Source organism: Rhinoderma darwinii, chromosome 1 (assembly GCF_050947455.1).
Source record: "Rhinoderma darwinii isolate aRhiDar2 chromosome 1, aRhiDar2.hap1, whole genome shotgun sequence".
Classification (NCBI taxonomy): Eukaryota; Metazoa; Chordata; class Amphibia; order Anura; family Rhinodermatidae; genus Rhinoderma; species Rhinoderma darwinii.
The window spans coordinates 134,401,513-134,425,308 of NC_134687.1; the positions used below are offsets into that span (position 1 = coordinate 134,401,513).

Sequence of the window (23,796 nt, forward strand, 5' to 3'; positions counted from 1 at the left end):
AATGTGGCGGCCCCCCTCAGGCACCACGGAGAACACTTGCAACTGCTACCTCAGCATCTACTATTGCTTTGCTCCTCCTCCCCTTTCCTTAGTCCCAGCATAGCTGCATTCTCTCTCAGTCCCCAGCAAGGCTCTACTTTCCTTCTCAATCCACAACAGGGATCCACTCTTCTCAGTCCGCAGAAAGACTCCACTACTCTCAGTCCCCAGCATGGCTCTACTCTCCTTTTCATTCCGCAACATGGCTTCCCTCCAGATGCGTAACATGAAGCTTCTGACCCCAATGCAAAATCTGTAACAGGGTCCACTACTTACTGTAACGTCCATGGCTGCGGACCGTCGTTCAGACTTACCTTCTGACGGCTCCGGCCATGGATGTCTGTGTTCCCGGCGGCATCTCCCTCCAGGGAGACAGCGGCACTTACTTCCGGGTTCTGTGACTGGTTCCCGCAGGGCGCGCGCGCCCGCGCATGCACGGCCTTAAAGTACCAGTACGCGTCCAGCTGTCTATTATCAGTAATTAGCCCCGATTGCTGCTGGACTATAAAAAGGGCTCTGCCCACTTGTTCCTTGCCTGAGCATTTTTGTATACCTAAAGTTTGTCTTGCAAATGGTCTCCCAGTGTTTTCCAGTTCCCAGTGTTACCCGTTCCTGCTGCCTGTACCCTGTATCCCGTGCTATCCTATCTACAGTGCCATCTACATTGAGAGTCAAGTCGTATCTTCCGTTGTATCTACTGTGCCATCTACAGTGAGAGTCAAGTCGTGTCTTCCGCTGCATCTACTGTGCCATCTACAGTGAAAGTCAAGTTGTGTCTCCGCTACTGTCTACATTGCCGCAGGTACCCGTTCTGGACTATAGACATTGTTTTCTACCTAGTTAGCTAGCTGCTATCCCTCTACGCGCCCAGTGGGTCCACAACCTGTGCCGTGACAGTACGCTCAGGCCATGGAACCCGCTGGTCAATTCAAGGGCATGTCACCCTCCCAAGCCATGCAGGCGGACCTGCAGGATCTGCGAGCACGACAGAATCAACTTCTTGTGGCAGTTGACTCCATGGCACAGCAGCTAGGGGCGCTAGCTTCCTTCACTGATCCTATTCAAGCTCCTCCGATCGACCCTCCTGCTACACCTCCTGGCAGCTCCGGTTCGGATCCTCGGTTCTCGCTGCCATTGCCACCTCGGTTCCATGGAGACGCAAGTTCGCGCAGGGGGTTTCTGAATCAATGCCATATCCACTTCACTCTTTACGCCCGAGCATTTCCTTCGGACGGAGCCAGGATCACCTTCATTATGCCTTTACTTGCCGGTAAGGCCCTGGCGTGGGCGAATCCAATCTGGAAACGACAGGGACCCGAGACTTCCACGGGTTCGTGCGGTTGTTCCGTACCGTATTCGAGGAGCCTGAACGGGTCTCGTCGGCAGCCACTGCTATCTTTAACATTCGCCAGGAGGACGCCTCCGGGGGTGAATACACCATCCAGTTCCGGACCCTGGCAGGAGAATTGTCCTGGAACAATGAGGCCTTGGTAGCATCCTTCTGGCATGGCCTATCGCCCGAGATCAAGGACGAACTTGCTGCTCGAGATCCACCAGCTGCCTTGGACGACCTGTTTCTACTTGCTACTCAAGCGGACATAAGTGTCAGAGAGAGATCTCAAGAGGTTCCACAGGTTCTTTCCTTCTTCTTCTGCTCCGCCCGAGGTCCCGATGAAGGTGGATCAGCTTAAACTGTCCGTTCCAGAGAAACAGAGCAGGCGCACCTCTGGACTCTGTTTATATTGTGGCCTCGCTGGCCATGTCGTGCGTCTATGTCCTCAGAAACCAAAAAACCCCAACGCCTAGGATTGGTTGGAGAGACAACCCTGGGCGATACTGCATTTAATAGAGAACTCTCCTCCAAACTCTTCATTCCTGTAACCATCGTCGCTAGCGAAGGACCCCATCCGGTCTCTGCCTACCTGGACTCTGGCTCTGCAGCCAATTTCATCTGCCAAGACCTTGTGGATCTTCTTCAGTTGCCTACTGTTCTGCTGGAAAGCCGTTGATTGTTGCCTCGGTGGATGGACTGCCTTTGCCTGACCAAGTTTTGTCTGTGACCAAGCTGTTAAGACTCCAAGTGCGAGTTCTTCACTCTGAACTCATCTCCTTTGTTTGTCCTGCCCAAGGCCGTCAACCCTGTGCTGCTGGGTTTGCCTTGGCTCCGTCTACACGCCCCAGTCCTGGATTGGAACTCTGGAGAGGTTCTCCAGTTGGGTCCCAAGTGTCTCGACCGCAGTCTGGTGCATGTCCATCTGCCTCAGTCTCCTCCGCATCAGTTACTGGCAGGGTTGCCTCCTTGTTATTCTCTGTTCTCGGATATCTTCAACAAGAAGGAAGCAGAGACATTGCCTCCACATCGAGCGTATGATTGCCCTATCGACTTTGTTCCCGATTCGTCCCCTCCTCGCGGTAAAGTATACCCTCTCTCCTTGCCTGAGACCCAGTCTATGTCAACCTACATTAAGGAGAATCTGGAGAGGGGCTTCATACGAAAATCCTCATCCCCGGCTGGAGTCGGGTTTTTCTTTGTCAAGAAGAAAGATGGATCCCTCCGACCCTGCATTGACTACTGAGGCCTCAACCAGATCACGGTGAAGAACAGGTACACATTGCCTTTGATTTCAGAACTGCTTGATCGCATACAGGGGGCCAAAAATTTTCTAAGCTAGACCTGCGGGGGGCTTACAATCTAATCTGGATTTGTCAGGGTGAAGAGTGGAAGACTGCATTTAATACTTGTGATGGACACTACGAATATCTGGTGATGCCCTTCGGCCTGTGTGACGCCCCCGCAGTGTTTTAAGAATTGTCAATGACATTTTTCATGATCTCCTCTATGTCTGTGTTGTGGTGTATCTCGATGACATTTTGATTATTTCCCCAGATCTTGTGACTCATCAGGGTCATGTCCGCCAGGTGTTGCTTAGATTAAGGGAGAATCATCTTTATGCCAAGCTGTTCGAAAAGAAGTCTCTACCCTTCCTGGGCTACATAATCTCTGATCAGGGCCTCAAGATGGACACTGAGAAGGTAAAGGCTGTCCTGGAATGGCCACGCCCCCAAGGTTTAAGGGCCATACAACGCTTCCTGGGATTCGCCAACTTCTACCAGCTGTTCATTCCCAAGTTCTCTTCATTGACAGCTCCCATCTCCACCCTCACTAAAAAGGGTATAAATGCCAAGGTGTGGATGCCAGAAGCAGAAGTCGCATTTAAAACCTTAATAAAGGCCTTCACGTCAGCCTCTATTCTTCATCACCCTGATGTATCCCTACAGTTTTCATTAGAGGTGGAGGCTTCCTCTGTTGGTGCCGGAGCACTTTTGTTCCAGAGAGGTTCGAGAGGCAAGACGGTGGTATGTGGCTACTACTCCAAGCTGTTTTCTCCCGCAGAGCTCAACTACTCGATAGGGGATCGGGAGTTACTGACCATCAAGTTGGCCCTGCAGGAGTGGAGACACCTACTGGAAGGCGCAGCTCATCCTATCCTGGTCTTCACGGACCACAAGAACCTGACCTGTCTACAGACGGCTCAACGGCTGAATCCTCGTCAAGCCAGTAGGTCATTGTTCTTTGCTCGGTTCTGGTTCGAACTCCACTACCGACCTGCTGACAAGAATGTGAGGGCCGATGCCTTGTCTAGGTCGTTTGAAACAGAGGACACTTCTCCTTGGCTTATCATCCTCAGTCCAATGGACAAGTTGAAAGGGTTAACCAGATTACTGAGAACTATCTGCGGCACTTTGTCTCCAGACAGCATGATGACTGAGTTTTAGCTGCTTCCGTGGGCTGAGTTCTCCTTAAACAACCATACTAGTGAGTCCACCACCTCCAGTCAGTCCGTTCTTCATCGTCTACGGCCAATATCCTTGTATACCTCTTTCTCTACCATGTCCCAGGTGCCTGCAGCTGACTCTACCTTCAGGGACTTTCTGCAGATATGTCAACAGACACGATCTTCTATTCTGCTGGCGGTGGACCACATGAAGAGAAAGGCAGACACTAGAAGACGAGATCCTCCCCAGTTTCTTCCAGGTACGAAGGTCTGGCTGTCTTCCAGGAATATCCGGCTGAGGGTGCCATCTTGCAATTTGCTCCCAGGTTCCTCGGACCCTTCGAGATTCTGCTACAAATCAATCCTGTGTCTTAGAAGCTTCGTCTGCCTCCTACCCTCAAGATCCCTAATTCGTGTTTCCTTGCTGAAGCCCGCGGTCCTGAACCGCTACTCCAGGACTCCTAGTTCCGCGGTGGCTCCTGGCGGCTCGTCAGGGACTTTCGAAGTGAGGGAGATCCTGGCCACCAAGAAAGTGGGAGGAAGGACGTTTTATTTGGTGTATTGGAGGGGATTTGGTCCAGAAGACAGGTCTTGGGAGCCAGAGGAGAACATCGATGCCCCTGTCCTCGTGAAGAGATTTCTCTCCCGCTCTGGCCCCAAAAAGAGGGGGCGTAAGGGGGGGGATACTGTCACGTCCATGGCTGCGGACCGTCGTTCAGACTTACCTTCTGACGGCTCCGGCCATGGACGTCTGTGTTCCCGGCGGCGTCTCCCTCCAGGGAGATGCCGGCACTCACTTCCGGGTTCTGTGACTGGTTCTCGCAGGGCACGCGCGCCCGTGCGTGCACGGCCTTAAAGGGCCAGTACGTGTCCAGCTGTCTATTATCAGCAATTAGCCCAAAATGTTGCTGGGCTATAAAAAGGGCTCTGCCCACTTGTTCCTTGCCTGAGCGTTTTTGTATACCTAAAGTTTGTCTTGCAAATGGTCTCCCAGTGTTTTCCAGTTCCCAGTGTTACCCTTTCCTGCTGCCTGTAACCTGTATCCCGTGCTATCGTATCTACTGTGCCATCTACAGTGAGAGTCAAGTCGTGTCTTCCGCTGTATCTACTGTGCCATCTACAGTGAGAGTCAAGTTGTGCCTCCGCTACTGCCTCAGGTACCAGTTCTGGACTATAGACATTGTTTTGTACCTAGTTGGCCAGCTGCTATCCCGCTACGCGGTACGGCCCAGTGGGTCCACACTCCGCGCCGTGACACTTACTATGTGCCATTTGTAATATGAGTGCCTTTTTATGTGGCAGAAAGGCTTTTGGGACTCCTCAGGCACCAGGGGAACCACATGTGACTTCTACCTCTACATCTACTATAACTATGCCCCTGCTCCCCTCTCCTCAGTCCCAGCATGGCTGCTCTTTCCCCAGTTTAGCTCCACTTTCCTTCTCAGTTCCTCAGATAACCCCCTTCTTCTTGTCAGTCTGGCTCGGTTATCCTCTGTCACTAGCATAGCCTCCCCTCGCATTCTCATTCTACCCAGCATGGCTGATAAATTTGTCCTTCCCTGTGCTGAACTTTATTTCATAGTACACAGCAGAGGCTAGAAGGGTCAAGTACAGTAAGTGACACATGCAGTCTTTACAGAGGGATTGCCAGCAAAAAATATTCAAAAAGGTGGTCATTTGGTCAGAGTGAGAGGTGATATTTTAAAAGAAGGCCACTGTGCATAGACTATAATGTAATTGCAAATTGGCCACAGAAAAGTCTGGTCTTTAAAGGGAATGTGTCACGAATGAAACCTTTTTTTTTAAGTAAGTTACTTATTTCTATTATATTTTTTACGTTTTTTTTTTTCTTCCACAGGGTGGAAAGTATTTAAAATTAAATAATAATTTGACATGTTTTCCTATGTTGGCCACCAGAGGGAGCACTTCCCAGAATTACAGCAAGGTGAATAAGGCAAAGCAACCTGACTCACAGCTGCCGTAAATGTGGGAGGGAATGTCACCCCACCCCCTCCCCTCTTACAAGCCAGGAAAAGGTGTCTTCAAATTGCTAAACAGTGTCCGGCTGCCATTTTGGGAGTGATTGTACAAATGGCAGCTGGCAGAAGCTATAGGACACACCAAAAGGCTAAGGGTATGTTCACACGCTTACTAAACAAAGGGAAAACAGCTCCTGATTTTCCGCCATTTTTGAATCAAACTCGCGTTTTTGGTCGCGTTTTTTACGGCCGTTTTTGGAGCTTTTCATGCACTTCTTTTTGGCGGGCGTCTTTTTATGTGGCTTTTTTTAAAACAGCCGCGTAAAAAAGGCCCTTCGGGACAGAACACCGTATATCCCATTGAAACCAATGGGCAGAAGTTTTTAGGTGTTCTGCTTCCGATTTTTCAGCCGTTTTTCGGTACGTTTATGGCATGTGAACATACCCTTAGAATGATGAAAATGAAGTGAATGACTTTTCAGTTGACAGGTTCACATGGCATGTATTTGACACTTTTTTTTGCGCATTTTACGTGCCAAAAACCGCATCAAAAAACGCTTGATTACGCTTTTTATTTACATAATTGGTAAAGTGCACTGTTAGTACATACGACGCGCTTTTTTTACACGCTTTTTAAAAAACGCGTTGTGTAAATAAAGAAATGTTGAGTCAATTCCTTTCCACACACACTCAGGTCTGCTACACACAGACACACACAGCACTGCTACACACAGACACACACACACACACAGCTCTGCTACACACAGACACACACACTCAGGTCTGCTACACATAGACACACATACACAACTCTGCTACACACAGACACACACTCAGCTCTGCTACACACAGACACACACACAGCTCTGCTACACACAGACACACACTCAGCCCTGCTACACACAGACACACATACACAACTCTGCTACACACAGACACACACACTCAGCTCTGCTACACATAGACACACACTCAGCTCCGCTACACACAGACACACACACAGCACTGCTACACACAGACACACACTCAGTTCTACTACACACAGACACACATACACAACTCTGCCACACATAGACACACACACTCAGATCTGCTACACACAGACACACACACACACACACACACACACAGCACTGCTACACACAGACACACACACTTAGCTCTGCTACACACAGACACAGCTCTGCTACACACAGACACAGCTCTGCTACACACAGACACACACACAAAGCACTGCAACACACAGATACACACACTGAGCTCTGCTACACACACACACACACAGCACTGCTACACACAGACACACACACACAAACACACGGGGGGGCGGGTGAAAGGGGGGGTCACGAGAGGGGGGGTCTGTGAGAGAGAGGGACAGACAGAGACACACACCTTACCTGCAGTGCAGCCAGTCTTCATAATAGCGCCTGCTATCTCCCTACAAACCAGCTTCTCTACTGGGTGGCTCTGAACTGTGCCTGCGCAGTACAGAGCCAGATGGCAGATGCAATGAACGGCTCCCGTCAGTAGCATAACTAGGAAAGACTGGGCCCCAGAGCAAACTTTTGACTGGGGCCCCACTCCCCTGGGTATCATACAACCCCCCCTTGTAGATAGTGCCTCCCTATAGATTCCACCACACAGAACCCCCTATAGATAGCACCATACAGCCCCCCTGTAGATAGCACCATACACAGCTCCCTGTAGATAACACCTTACAGCCCCCACTGTAGATAACGCCATACAGCCCTCCCCCTGTAGATAACGCCATACAGCCCCTGTAGAAAATGTCATACAGCGCCACTGTAGATAACGCTATACAGCCCCCCTGTAGATAAAGCCTTACAGCCCTTCCCCTGTAGATAACGCCACACAGACCTCCCCCTGTAGATAACGCCACACAGCCCTCCCCCTGTAGATAACGCTATACAGCCCTCCCCCTGTAGATAACGCCATACAACCCCCCTGTAGATAACGCCATACAGCCCTCCCCCTGTAGATAAGGCCATACAGCCCCCCCTGTAGATAACGCCATACAGCCCCCCCTATAGATAACGCCATACAGCCCCCAACCCCCCCAAAAAAACGGCCTATTGTTTGTCCTACAAAAGAGATGTATCCCCCATCCACAGGATAGGGGATACAAGTGTGATCGCTGGCAGGGATAAGGAGAACGGGGGACTGAAAGTCCCCCGAAGTTCTCCATGAGAAACCTCGGACTTCCGGGGTCTGCGCAGTTCAATAAAAATTAAAGGAGCGCTGGTCATGCATGCGCACAAGCGCAACCGGTTCACAATTAATTTCTATGGAGCTGCCGACAGATCACGGAAGTCCGAGGTTTGTCATGGAGAACTTTGCGGGACTTTTGGTGCCCCGTTCTCCTTATCGCTGGGCTGTGGATAGGGGATGCATGTCTTTTGTAGGAACAACTCCTTCAAAGTAGGAACAACCCCATGGGGGGGCGCTACGGCTGCTACAGCGGTAGTTACGCCACTGGCTCCCGTTCATTGTGTCCTATGCACTGTGCTGCCGTATGTGTCGTTAAGAGACACATACACAGATGAAATACAACATGGCAGTCCCCAGTACAGTAAGAAAGTGTTAATAAAAAAACTTTATGTGTCAAAAATTAAATAAAGTCAATATAATATTTTATTAAATAAAAACACAAATTATTATTTTTTTTAAATTCATGACACTGTCCCTTTAAGGGGGCATCCTGTCAGAGAGGTGCTCTTCTTGGGAGGTTTCACTGTATTTAGAAATAAAACGAAAAACTGCATTGCATTTTTGTAGTGAGGTTCATCACAGATCAACCTATGAGGTTAATGTAAGTAGAACCAAAAAAAAAACAATATGTGTGTCCCTTCAGGTAAAAACTAGGCTTTGCTGATTTTTTTTTTTTTTAAATTCCCCACTCGTAGGTGGCTAGTAACTAAAAAGAATAAAGTAGAAAGAATCATCATCTTTATTATCTGTACACACTAAGCCTTGCTCCGTGTAGCAATCCTTTTATGATTTGAAAGTGTTTGAATAAATACAAGAGTGCTGAGAGAAAGACCAGGGCTAAGGCTGGGTTCACACGACCATGTTACGTCCGTAATGTACGGAACGTATTTCAGCCGGAAGACCCGGACCGAATACACTGCAGGGAGCCGGGCTCCTAGCATCATAGTGATGTACGACGCTAGAAGTCCCTGCCTCTGGGTGGAACTACTGTCCCGTACTGTAAGCATGATTACAGTACGGGACAGTTGTCCTGCAGCGAGGCAGGGACTCCTAGCATCGTACATCACTATGATGCTAGGAGCCCGGCTCCCTGCACGGTGTTCGGTCCAGGTCTTCCGGCCGAAATACGTTCCGTACTTTACGGACGTAACATGGTCGTGTGAACCCAGCCTAAGTGAGCATTATGCTAATAGATATGTGTGTTGGCAGAATGACTAATGGGTAATTGGACGCATGCGTACTAATTTACAAAATGCAATTTCCTATTTTTTTTGCCAGAGAACTATGGTTGGGTTGTTTAACGACTTATTTGCTGGAAAGTGCTATAACTTTTGACTTGGTAAAAAACGTATCTCGGTTTCATTTACATTCTACTGTTTAGCTACAAACGTTGTTAACATGCTGCATATCAAGTACTTTAGGGCAGAGCTCGACTCTGTATAGTAGCATACGAAATATTACAGACCTATGGGCACTCCGTCTGCTGCCATATAGTGCCTCGGGGAAGTACAATATTCTCCCCTAAACTAAATGCTTCTAGGGCACATAGGGCATCTAAAGCGAGAAATGGAACATGACACATTTTTATCCTCACAGATTCTGTATGGAAAGAACCTCTGTGTACCGCTGTGTAAAATTGTATGCATTCACAGTTACAATATGGACAGATAGCAAACTATTGGCAGAGTTTGAAATCATAGCAAGGGTCCTTAATAGGACCGTGTGCATAAGGCCCAAAACTGAACACTTTAGGGAGAAGTTATCAACCTTTCTACGCCAGGTTTCTGGAGTAGAAAATGTGCAAAAGGCCCAAAGGTCACAAATTGCGTTAAAAATTGCTAGTTTGGGGACTTTTACGCCGATTCGCCATGTTTTAAAAAAAAGGGGCAATGCTTACAAATGGGGGCAGGGCTACTGCAGCCCAACAAAGTTATTTTTTGACATCAATCATAGTGAAAATCTAAATGGCTTAGAATTCACTCTGTGGCTGTAGCAAAATAGAGGTCCGTGTCGGGCCCCGTACCTTGCTTCCTCAGATCGGTCAACCCTCGCCATCCAACTACCCGCCCATCGGATAATAATAAAAAAATAAGTATACCCACCTAATCACGCTCATCTTAAAAAATCAGTTGCGTCTTACTCCAGTGCAGTCAGTAAATCTGCCCTTTTGAGCTTGTGATTACACATTTCAATTAATTCTTTCCTTATTTCCAGGAATCCATCATTTCTGAGATTTCTTTCTGCAGACTAGACAAAACCCAACAGACTGCCCCTCACTGGGAACAGAAAATGTGAGAAGAGGGTGGGAGTTCCCAATTTGTGACTGGAGGCTGACTTAAAGGGAAACCACCAGATGAAACCGAAAAACGCTCCTTTAGGCTTCATGCACACGACCGTAGCCATGTGCACAGCCGTGATTTTCGGGTCGGCCGGCAGCGGAGTGTCATCCATGATCCGCCCGCAAATCGCAGGTCGTGTACATGGCCGCGTCCATTATTTTCTATGAGCCTGGACCGCAGAAAGAATGGGCATGTCTTATTACGGCCGTGTTCTGCGGTCCAGGCTCATAGAAAAAAATGGACGCGGCCATGTGATTTGCGGGAAGCTCGCGGATGACACTCCTGGGCTCCTGGGCCATGCGCGGACCGTGGAAACCATGGTCGTGTGCATGGGTGCATAGAAATGAATGAGGCTGAAATTCTCCCGTGGATTTTCGGGGGAATTGCGGCCGCAAAAGGGGCACGTGCATGGGGCCCTAGAGTACATTAATGTTAATATCTTACTTCTATGCTGAGATATGATCACATGAAGTACAGGCCTGAGACTTCACTCCTGAGCGATTGTGATGGCCACTTCTGATTCCAATCAGGCACAGTAGTCTCCTAGAGATCTTGTAGGTTTAAACCACTAAATTCATATATATTATTTACGTAGATCAATGTTCTTTCGTACATGTTGAATTTATCTTTCAGTTTTCATTTAGAATGATGTTCCCAAAATATGTATCAAAATATTTATTTTACTTTAACAATTGTTCACTGTTTTTTTGTAACTGGGATAATCGATAGCAAGATTGGAGGTTTTCTACAGTGCACAGTCTGCCATATGTATGCATGACTGGAGCCGGAGTCCCAGGGTGAACACCTCTGTGGCAGATGTGAGCATGTTATTCGCCTGGAAGCTCGCATTAGAGATCTGGAGGAGCAAAATGCAACACTGAGGGCGATAGACAATCTTGAGAGGAGCATGCTGCTGACTGAGCAAGCAGTTAGTGGGGTAGAACTGGAAGGTGAAGACATGGGTCAGCAGGATCAGGCAAGTAGCTGGGTTATTGTAGTTAGGAGCAGTAGAAAGGGGTCAAAGAAAAGGAAGGCTAATCCTGTTTCTGATATTCCAAGCAAAATTGCCAAGTTGGGTGATGATGCGAGGGAGTCGGTCTCAGAAATGGCAGCCCTAGTGGATACTGGAACAGCCCAGCTAGTAGTCGGCGGGATGGAAATGCAGGTAAGGCAAGACAATTGGTAGTTGTAGGGGATTCTATAATCAGGAAGACGGATAGAATAATTTGTCGCCACTTCTGCCTCAACCGAATGGTTTGCTGTCTCCCTGGTGCCAGGGTTTGGCATGTGGTAGAACGGGTGGATAAATTACTGGGAGGGGCTGGTGATGATCCAGCTGTCGTGGTCCATGTGGGTACCAACGACAGAATAAATGGTACGTGGAGGAGCCTTAAGAACAATTTTAAAGAACTAGGCTACAAGCTGAAGGGAAGGACCTCCAAGGTTGTATTCTCAGGAATACTGCCTGTGCCATGCGCATCAAAGGAAAGACAGCGGAGGCTCAGGGAGTTAAAGAGGCTCTGTCACCAGATTTTGCAACCCCTATCTGCTATTGCAGCAGATAGGCGCTGCAATGTAGATTACAGTAACGTGTTTATTTTTAAAAAACAAGCATTTTTGGCCAAGCTATGACCATTTTTGTATTTATGCAAATGAGGCTTGCAAAAGTACAACTGGGCGTGTTTACAGTAAAAGTACAACTGGGCGTGTATTATGTGTATTACATCGTGGCGTTTTTACTTCTTTTACTAGCTGGGCGTTAGGAATGGGAGGGTATGATGCTGACGAATCAGCATCATCCACTTCTGTTCGTTAACACCCAGCTTCTGGCAGTGCAGACACACAGCGTGTTCTCGAGAGATCACGCTGTGACGTCACTCACTTCCTGCCCCAGGTCCTGCATCGTGTCGGCCACATTGGCACCAGAGGCTACAGTTGATTCTGCAGCAGCATCAGCGTTTGCAGGTAAGTAGCTACATCGACTTACCTGCCGATGCTGCTGCAGAATCAACTGTAGCCTCTGGTGCCGATGTGTCCTCGCTCGTCCGACACGATGCAGGACCTGTGAGTGATGACACAGCGTGATCTCTCGAGAACACGCTGTGTGTCTGCACTGCCAGAAGCTGGGCGTTCTAAAGAGAAGTGGATGATACTTCTCGTCAGAACGCCCAGCTAGTAAAAGAAGTAAACACGCCCAGATGTAACACACATAATACACGCCCAGTTGGACTTTTACTTTAAACACGCCCAGTTGGACTTTAGCGAGCCTCATTTGCATAAATACAAAAATGGTCATAACTTGGCCAAAAATGCTCGTTTTTTAAAAATAAAAACGTTACTGTAATCTACATTGCAGCGCCTATCTGCTGCAATAGCAGATAGGGGTTGCAAAATCTGGTGACAGAGCCTCTTTAAATGCATGTTTTAAGTCTTGGTGTAGAGGAGAAGGCTTTGGGTTCCTAGAGCACTGGGCTGACTTTTCATTGGGGTACAAACTGTATTCTGCAGATGATTTGCACCTAAATGGAAGGGGGTCTGCTGTGCTGGGGGAGAGAATTCTAGCTGGGGTGGCAGAGTATTTAAGCTAGGGCTGAGGAGGGAGGTCAATGTAGAAAATAAAGGGGTAGTCAGGTTAGAGAGGGGTCAGACTACTTTGGTGGGGGGGAGAAACAGACTGTGGGGAGAGGACTAGTCAACAGGATAAGGAGATCCTTTTGTTACAAAACAGCAATGAAAACAAAAATGCCCAAATAATGTCAAATAATCACATTTCCGATACGGAAAGTAAAAAATGGAAAGGCAAATTAATGTGTATGTTCACAAATGCCAGAAGTCTAGCAAGCAAAATGGGGGAGCTGGAGGCCTTGGTACTGGAAGAAAATATAGATATAGTGGGTGTTGCGGAAACATGGCTGGACTCTTCACATGATTGGGCTGTAAATCTACAGGGTTTTACACTTTTCGGAAAGTCAGGACAAATAGGAAAGGTGGTGGTGTATGTCTGTATGTGAGAAGTGATATGAAGGCGAGTATGAAAGAGACATTAGAGGGTGAAGATTGTGAGGAGGTTGAAACCTTGTGGGTGGAACTAGAAAGGGAGGTAAACACTGAAAAAATTACTTTTGGTGTAATCTATAGACCCCCAATATAACTGAGGACATGGAAGGTCAGCTATACAAACAGATGGAGCAGGCTGCAGAGGGGGGTACTGTAGTGATAATGGGAGATTTTAATTACCGGGATATTAATTGGTGTCATAGTTCGGCTTCAACTGCAAAGGGGAGAAATTTCCTCAACCTGTTGCAGGAAAATTTTATGGGCCAGTTTGTGGAAGACCCGACTAGAGGTAAAGCTCTGTTGGATCTGGTCATTTCTAATAATGCAGAGCTTGTTGGGAAGGTCAATGTTCGTGAAAACAGTGATCACAATATAGTTACATTTTACCTATACTGTAAAAAACAAACACAGACTGGGAGGGCAAAAACACTTAATTTTAGGAAGGCCAATTTCCCCAGGATGAGCGCTGCAATTCAGGATATAGACTGGGAAGAACTAATGTCAAATAATGGTACAAATGATAAATGAGAGATTTTCAAATCTACTTTAGGTAATTATAGTGCAAAATTTATTCCAATAGGTAACAAGTATAAACTACTAAATTAAACCCCATATGGCTTACACCTTCTGTAAAAAGGGCAATAAATGACAAAAAAAGGCCATTTGAAAAATACAAATCTGAGGGTACATCTGTATCCTTTTTTAAATTATAAAGAGCTTAATAAAATCTGTAAAAAGGTAATAAAACCAGCAAAAATTCAAAATGAAAGGCAGGTGGCCAATGATAGTAAAACAAATCCCCAAAAATCCTTCAAATATATAAATGCAAAAAAGCCAAGGTCTGAACATGTAGGACCCTTAGATACTGGTAATGGGGAGTTGGTAACAGGGGATCAAGCGAAGGCAGAGTTACTAAATGGGTTCTTCAGCTCTGTATATACAACAGAAGAAAGAGCAGCTGATATAGCCGGTGCCAGTGCTGTTAATATATCACTTGATATACTAAATTGGATGAATGTAGATATGGTCCAAGCTAAATTAAATTAAATAAATGTGCACAAGGCCCCGGGACCAGTTGGGCTACACCCTAGAGTTCTTAAAGAACTTAGTTCAGTTATTTCTGTCCCCCTCTTCATAATATTCAGAGATTCTCTAGTGACTGGTATAGTGCCAAGGGACTGGCGCAGGGCAAATGTGGTGCCTATTTTCAAAAAAGTCTCTAGGTCTTCCCCGGGTAATTATAGACCTGTAAGCTTAACATCCATCGTGGGGAAAATGTTTGAGGGGCTATTGAGGGACTATATACAAAATTATGTGACAATAAATAGTATTATAAGTGACAGCCAGCACAGTATTACTGAGGACAGAAGTTGTGAAACTAACGTGACATGTTTTTATGAAGAGGTGAGCAGAAGCCTAGACAGGGGGGTCTCTGCAGATATAGTGTTTTTGGACTTTGTAAAGGCATTTGACACTGTCCCTCATAGCCGTCTAATGGGTAAATTAAGGACTATAGGTTTAGAAAGTATAGTTTGTAATTGGATTGAGAATTGGCTCAAGGACCGTATCCAGAGAGTTGTTAATGATTCGTACTCGGACTGGTCCCCGGTTATGTGGTGTACCACAGGGTTCAATGCTGGGACCACTATTATTCAACTTATTTATTAATGATATAGAGGATGGGATCAATAGCACTATCTCTATTTTTGCCGATGACACCAAGCTATGTAATATAGTTCAGTCTATGGAAGATGTTCGTGAATTGCAAGCAGATTTAAACAAAGTCAAAACGATCACATTGCTCTGAAAAGTAGCGCTTACGCGCCGACTGTGAGGAGCTCCGTGTTACAGCTGTCTAGAGACAGCTGATATCATGGAGATTTCACCCGGAGACCACTCAGTGTGGTCTTCGCTCATGTGGTCGGTGTGACAGCATGTCACAGCGATCACATTGCTCCTCCCAGCATCGCTTGTGCGCCGACGGTAAGGCGCTCAGCTATGTGAACGCTGTGACAGCTTGTCACAGTGATCACATCCATGCCGACGGTAAGGAGCTCCATGACACAGCTGTCTAGACAGCTGTATCACCGAGCTTCGGAGTGGTCTATGGTCAGGTGATCGCTGTGACAGCCTGTCACAGTGATCACCAGTTGCATCTTCTCCCTCCTCCACAGCGACTTTGGCCACGCACGACACAGGTCGACCAGCTAAAGATCGCTATGTCCTGTAGCCTACATTGCATGTAATAAAAGTCAATGTGGTTTTGTCGGAAACGCGCAAGTTGCCACGACATGACAGTTGCAAGAAATCCAAACTGTCGTGTCGCAGTTACTTGCAGATCGCAACGCGACCACATTGACTTTCATTACTTGCGGTGTAGGCTATGGGACATAGCAATCTTTGGTCGGACAACCTGTACACCTGAAGGAATTTTGAGGCAGATTTTGACCTGCCTGCACTTTTGTGCCGTGTTTTTCGCCTGAGGCCATGAGGAACGCGGGCGTAAAATGCTTTTTCTGCCTCCCAGCCGCCTGGGAAAAATCAACAAATTCGGCTGTATATTGGTGTTGATTCCGACACAATTTCCACGTCAAAATCAGCACCAAAACACTCTGTGTGAATTGGGCCTTAGGGTGGCGTTAGATGTGGCGGATTCACTGCAAATTTTACCTGCGGATTTGCTCAGGCAAAGTCTGCGGCGGATTACAGTACAAGGCAATTAGATGAGATTTTACAAAACTCATCTGCATGCTGCAGACATTTTACACGGCAGATTTTCAAATCTTTGATATGTCGTTAAATTAATACGTTGGAGTCTGCTTTCCATAAAATAATCATTTTTGGGGTGTCAAAGGGGTTTACCAGTCTACAAAAACTTGATGGCCTATCCTAAGGATAAGGCCCTATTCACACGACAGGGTTTCCCGGCCGTGTGATGGCCATTCAAAAAACGTCCATCACACGGCCGCAGTAGGAACAATAGACCCCAAATGGGGCTATTCACACAACTGATTTTTTGAAATGGGACATGCCCTATTTTCGGCCGTACTCCCGGCCCCCATAGAAGTATTGGGGTCGGGTAATACACGGCCATCATTTGAATTAGTTCCGAGTGACGGCCGTGTCTTCCGTCGCTCGCTCTCTCTCCTCCTTACAGTGCAAAGTGCATGTGAGGAGGGTATTTTGTTGCTCCCTGTAGGAGCGCCATCCCCAATCCACGGCCACAGCTTCGGCAACACTGTGGCCGGGAATTGGGGATTCCGCTCCAGGAGAAGTCCCTGACTTCACTGTCCATATATGGACACCGTGACGTCAAGGACTTCTGAAGCGGAATCTCCAGCGCTGTGGCCGGGGATTACGCTCCAGGAAAAGTCGCTGCATTCACTGTATATATATGGACACAGTGACGTCAGGGACTTCTGAAGCGGAATCCCCACCAATGTGGCCGGGGATTCCGATCCAGGAGAAGTCCCTCACTTCACTGTTCATATATGGACAGAGAAGTGAGGGACTTCTCCTGGAGCCGTCCCCTACAGGAAGGTAGGTTGAGTGCCATCTATGGAGGGTGACTATGTATAAGGGGGCTGTGTAGCACTAACTACAGGGGGGCTGTGCAGCATTACCTACAGGGGGTAGGTACATGCCACTCCCTCCGTCTGGAGAAAAAAAGGTTCAACCTGCAGAGGCGACAAGCCTTCTTTACTGTGAGAACTGTGAATCTATGGAATAGTCTACCGCAGGAGCTGGTCACAGCAGGGACAGTAGACGGCTTTAAAAAAGGCAAAGATAATTTCCTAGAACAAAAAAATATAAGCTCCTATGTGTAGACATTTTTACCTTTCCTTTTCCCATCCCTTGGTTGAACTTGATGGACATGTGTCTTTTTTCAACCGTACTAACTATGTAACTATGTAACCCCAGTATGATCACTTGATCACTTTTTTACTTTCATCATCTGTTACAACATTGAAACCAGTTTACCAGATTTAAATGCTACATGAGTTAACAATGCAACACTGCACATTGAGCTACAATATATATTTTTATATATATATATATATATATATATATATATATATATATATATATATACATATATATTCTCATATAGTAGATGGCTGATATATATTCAAAAAAATTAACAATAAATGATATATGTAATCCATAGAGCCAGCCTTCTACTTTGCTGACACGGATTACCTTGTTGATGAAAGTGTTGGATATGTGGAAGTTCGAGTGTGGAGAACAGGAACAGATCTCTCTAAAGCGGCGACAGTCACTGTACGCTCCAGGAAAACAGAGCCACTGTCTGCAGATGGTGAGCAAAGTGAAAATACTATTTTATTAGAAAAGTATGTAAAGCATAGGTCATCCCTTGGTGAAAGAAGGATTGTATATGAAAGAATTGCATATCCAGCTATTTACTGGTATAAATCTATTATCAGCACCACCCATGAGCAGGGGCATCTGATCATAGAGCATGGCAGCAAAATAAAAAGTATGTCAGTAGAATACAGGCCTTTATTTCTGGCACTCTGTATTCTGTCTGGGGGGCAACAGACTATTGATGGGCAGCAAAGAAGCTGCTGCGAGATATAAGTATATAAGATGGTGTTATAAAGGCATGGTAGAGTAAGATAACACAAACAACTAGTTTTATAGGGGACTATGTTATAGAGCAGGAGGAGCTGAACAGATTGATGTATGGTTTGTGAGAAAATATTCCATAGAACTTGTATTCATTTAAATCACTTCTTATTCTCGGCTAAGGAGTCCAGTGGGCAGTCCCAATTAGTGATTGACAGCTATCTCTGTATACACACATACACGAAAGGGCTGTCAATCACTGAGTAGGACTACCCACTGGACTCCTAAACCTAGAATGAGCAGAGGTTTAAATGAATAAAAACAAATTATATTGAATGTTTTCCCACAAACTATACATTAATCTGCTCAGCTCTTCCTGATCCATAGATTGAACTGCATGTTCAACATGACAGAATACTTTTAGCAACTTTACTTTTTTAATTAGTTATGTTTCTTTCACAATACAGCTGGAACAGATTATGTTGGTATTAGTAGAAATCTTGACTTTTCCCCTGGTGTGAACGTGCAAAGTTTTCGAGTGACCATCCTTGATGACTTGGGCCAACCTGCTTTAGAGGGTCTTGAAAAGTTTGAACTAGTTCTTCAAATGCCTGTAAATGCTGTACTTGGGGAGCCAAGCAAAACCACCGCCACTATCAACGACACCATCTCTGACTGTAAGTTTTTCTGTCATTAAGTCGCCTGTTCTGTATAGTGCTGAAGAGTAACAATTACATATGATACATATTAATACATATACAGTATTAGTACAAGTTTACTAAAGCATTATGGCATACAACCTAGTTTACAACATTAACTTCCTATATTTAAAGCCCATTCCTGCATGAATTTTAATTTAACTAGACCTTGGGTATATTCCATATGTGAATGTGTTTATTCAATAGTACACCTATTATGATGGGCTTAATAATCTTACATATCAATATATATATAGGATGATAAGTGTCCTAACTAAGTTTTATATAAATATGGATTAAAAAACAGAGCACATTTAGTGATCTAACTTTACAATATAGTCTGCACCAGCAATATCTACTACCACTGTCATTGCAATTACAGTAATTTCCTAACAATGTATTACCTGCAGTGCCCAAGGTGCAGTTCAAGGAGGCGGTATATATTGTGAATGAAAAGGATAAACATGTATCAGCTATCATATACCGGAGTGGTGACGTCAGCCATAAATCTTCAGTTCGATGCTACACCCGCCAGGGCTCTGCCCAGGTTACGCTGGACTATGAAGAGAGGCCAAACACTGACGACTCTTTAGTAGTATTTCTCCCAGGTACTGTATTTCTAGCACGGTATTATGGAAACCTACACTACCGTTCAAAAGTTTGGGGTCACCCAGACAATTTTGTGTTTTCCATGAAAACTCACACTTATATTTATCAAATGAGTTGCAAAATGACTAGAAAATATAGTCAAGACATTGACAAGGTTAGAAATAATTATTTTTATTTGAAATAATGATTTTCTCCTTCAAACTTTGCTTTCGTCAAAGAATGCTCCATTTGCAGCAATTACAGTATTGCAGACCTTTGGCATTCTAGCTGTTAATTTGCTGAGGTAATCGGGAGAAATGTCACCCTATGCTTCCAGAAGCCCCTCCCACAAGTTGGATTGGCTTGATGGGTACTTCTTGCGTACCATACGGTCAAGCTGCTCCCACAACAGCTCTATGGGGTTGAGATCTGGTGACTGCGCTGGCCACTCCATTACAGATAGAATACCAGCTGCCTGCTTCTTCCCTAAATAGTTCTTGCATAATTTGGAGGTGTGCTTTGGGTCATTGTCCTGTTGTAGGATGAAATTGGCTCCAATCAAGCACTGTTCACAGGGTATGGCATGGCGTTGCAAAATGGAGTGATAGCCTTCCTTATTCAAAATCCCTTTTACCTTGTACAAATCTCCCACTTTACCAGCACCAAAGCAACCCCAGACCATCACATTACCTCCACCATGCTTGACAGATGGCGTCAGGCACTCTTCCAGCATCTTTTCAGTTGTTCTGCGTCTCACAAATGTTCTTCTGTGTGATTCAAACACCTCAAACTTCGATTCGTCTGTCCATAACACTTTTTTCCAATCTTCCTCTGACCAATGTCTGTGTGCTTTTGCCCATATTAATCTTTTCCTTTTATTAGGCAGTCTCAGATATGGCTTTTTCTTTGCCACTCTGCCCTGAAGGCCAGCATCCCGGAGTCGCCTCTTCACTGTAGAGGTTGACACTGGCGTTTTGCGGGTACTATCTAATGAAGCTGCCAGTTGAGGACCTGTGAGGCGTCTATTTCTCAAACTAGAGACTCTAATGTACTTGTCTTGTTGCTCAGTTGTGTAGCGGGGCCTCCCACTTCTCTTTCTACTCTGGTTAGAGCCTGTGTGTGCTGTCCTCTGAAGGGAGTAGTACACACCGTTGTAGGAAATCTTCAGTTTCTTGGCAATTTCTCGCATGGAATAGCCTTCATTTCTAAGAACAAGAATAGACTGTCGAGTTTCACATGAAAGCTCTCTTTTTCTAGCCATTTTGAGAGTTTAATCGAACCCACAAATGTAATGCTCCAGATTCTCAAATAGCTCAAAGGAAGGTCAGTTTTATAGCTCCTCTAAACAGCAAAACTGTTTACAGTGGTGCTAACATAATTGCACAAGGGTTTTCAAGTGTTTTCTAATCATCCATTAGCCTTCTAACACAGTTAGCAAACACAATGTACCATTAGAACACTGGAGTGATGGTTGCTGGAAATGGGCCTCTATACACCTATGTAGATATTGCATTAAAAACCAGACGTGTGCAGCTAGAATAGTCATTTAGCACATTAACAATGTATAGAGTGTATTTCTGATTAATTTAATGTTATCTTCATTGAAGAAAACAGTGCTTTTCTTTCAAAAATAAGGAAATTTCTAAGTGACCCTAAACTTTTGAACGGTAGTGTATATACTTTTCCATCTTAACTAAAAGTATGTTAAGGCATTGTTAAATGTTCTCAACTTAACTGGAATCTTAATGGCACATATCCTCAGGTGAGATTGAGAAGCCATGTGTGGTGACACTTATAGATGATACAATCTATGAAGAGGAAGAAGAATTCAGACTAATTCTTGGGACTCCAAAAAGTGACTCACATTTTGGAGCTGCAGTTGGAGATCAAAAAGAAACATTGATGAAGATAAAGGATGTGGAAGACAGTGAGTTACTCATTTCCTATGAATGGATGTTCTGCCGTTTCTTTGTAGCTTTTTTCATCACCGCATACAATGATTGATCATATACGAAAATATAGAAATTAGGAACAAATACTTTGTAAGCATAAGTTTAATAATTCGTTTAGAGTACAAAATGAAGATCGGATGACATTTAAATTACTTTTCTTTAATATTGCATTTTAAACTAAAGCAAAATATCCATAATGTTAAAGGGCATACCTACCATAGAGGCAGACAATGCAGCTGCTAAGGGGCTCTTGGAGGGATGCGGGGCTTTGCCCTCATTCGCTTTGCTACTGGGTGGAAAACAAAATCTGTGATGAACGTCCCTCTCCAGAGAAAATTCATTGCCTCGGTTCATGGATGCCATCCTGCCCTGGCATAGGGCCCATTTTAATCTTTGCTATTGAAACCCCTAACTTCTATGCCACTTATAATGCTCATATCGATTTTGAATAATGACATGCCTGCTTTATCCCAAAAAACTGCACCACATCTGTCCACAGTTTGTGAGTGGTATTGCAACTCAGCTCCTGTGAAATGAAGGTGCTGAGCTGCAATACCAGACACAACCCATGTACAGGTGTGGCATTGTATTTGGAAGGAAGCGGTCATGTTTTTCTAATCCTGGAAAACCCCTTTAATTCTACTAAATTCTGATTGTAAGAGCATGCATATCCCTATTTCTTGTGTTTCTTCCTATATGGAAAAAAACGCAGCATACAATAATTGCTCGTAAAAATGGAAATGAATTTCCATGACGCAATAACATGATCGCACTTTTTTCATAGAAGCAGTAGTAGGAGCATGTCCTAGAAGTTCTTCTAGGACAAAAACCGTAAAACCGTATTTTGCCTTATGGCACACCACTACCGTCTGGTGAGGGGATATATGTTGTCTATAAAGAGTCAATAGTTATCTTTTACAGAAACTTCTTTAGTTCTATGAAAATTTTTTACTAAAATCCCCAACAAGCTTTACATTATATCATGGAAATGGACACAAATCTGCAGTTCTGACATCTTATATGCAATGATGTTTGAAAGCACTTTATCTTACATCTTATTTGATATAAATTTCTTAGTATTTTAAATCATCGCCTCTGAATTATATGAATTTTCACAGAACCCATTATTAGATTTTCGGAAGTGAAATACAGTGTTAAAGAACCTCAGGAAGTAGGAGAAATTGCTGTTGTGAAGATCCCAATATTACGTGTTGGTGACAGCTCCAAAGTGTCCATTGTAAGAGTTCACACTAAGGATGGATCAGCCACTTCTGGTGAAGACTACAACCCATTATCTGAAGGTATGAGATCCATATATTGTACTTATTTTTTTGAATGAAAATATTAATTTCCATTTCCATTGCATCCTACTCATTTCTATATAGTATCAGTTTTTACTGATGTGGCACACCATTGAGTTAATGGGCTGACCGACCAGATTTCATCCAAACCTGCTCACAAATGTTTACAAACTGAATGTCGGTCCTATTGTGTAAACTTTCATTCAAGTTAAAAGATTACCCTTTATGTGGAGTTCCAGCCTTATGTTGGCAATGCAAGAGCTAAAGCAGCTATTCTATATCCAATGATTTATCTATATTTTTTTAAGCCCTCCTGGTTATTTTGAAATGTCAGCAAAGTATTATTAAAGGATTTGTCCATGAATGGACAACTGATGACCTATCCATAAGATAGCTCATCAGTATATGATTGGTGCGGGTCCGACACCCGGTCGAGCATGCGCGTTGAGTGCATCTTTATTACGTGATGCAGGAGATGCTGTGGATGCCGATAACTGTTTAGGTCACGAGATTCTCTGCTCCCAAATGAGTGAGCAGAGAATCTTGTGAACGCGCAAACAGACTGATCGGTGCGGCGGGGTGTGATGGGAAATGTAGGAGATCAGGTCTCATGGTAACAGCAGCTTGATGAAGGAACCACAATGCTGCTGGAGCTGTTGGAGCGCAAAATAAGCTGAAGGGGAATCGAAGAACAGCCATACATGTTGCATTAGAGAGCTTACAGGTGCATAATAACTTAGTTGCGTTTTTAAAAAAAAATTGCCGGTAAACCCCTTTAAGATTTGAGCTCGTTATTCTAGATTAGCATTTTTAACATTGATATTTCTTTCTTTCCACAGATGTTGAATTTAAAGAAGGGGATAATGAGCACTTTGTTGAATTAGAAATATTATATGATGGCCAGAGAGAAATGCGTGAAGCTTTCACAGTTCATTTAAAACCGGATGATAACATGGTAGCTGAAACACAGGTAAGAATCCAGCAGTTTTTCTGTAGCAAATATTGATTTTTGGAAGAGAGAGGAACATTGCTCCCAGAATAGATTACGACATGTTAATCAGTCATGTCATAAAAGTCGGATCATAGGGGACCAGTATCTGGGAACCATTGTGTTCCTGAGAACAAAGGGTTATTGGACCATGTTTTTAGGTGAAGCGTGGGCCACACTTTTACTGCTCAATAACAATAATAGGACTGCCCTCATCCATCTAGAATGGTCACCCAGTGTTCTTCAGGGCAATTGGAGGTCCC

General features: G+C 44.9%; 1 protein-coding gene across 1 annotated transcript in view; it reads left to right on the forward strand.

Annotated features, from left to right (window-relative positions):
- Positions 1 to 23,796, forward strand: part of FREM3 (FRAS1 related extracellular matrix 3) — an 89,273-nt gene that overhangs the window by 40,591 nt on the left and 24,886 nt on the right. The window contains exons 7-12 of the mRNA XM_075860402.1: positions 17,588 to 17,737; positions 18,474 to 18,683; positions 19,115 to 19,312; positions 21,055 to 21,219; positions 22,363 to 22,545; positions 23,385 to 23,515. Coding sequence (XP_075716517.1) covers positions 17,588 to 17,737; positions 18,474 to 18,683; positions 19,115 to 19,312; positions 21,055 to 21,219; positions 22,363 to 22,545; positions 23,385 to 23,515 — 1,037 coding nt within the window. The remainder of the gene's footprint in view (positions 1 to 17,587; positions 17,738 to 18,473; positions 18,684 to 19,114; positions 19,313 to 21,054; positions 21,220 to 22,362; positions 22,546 to 23,384; positions 23,516 to 23,796) is intronic.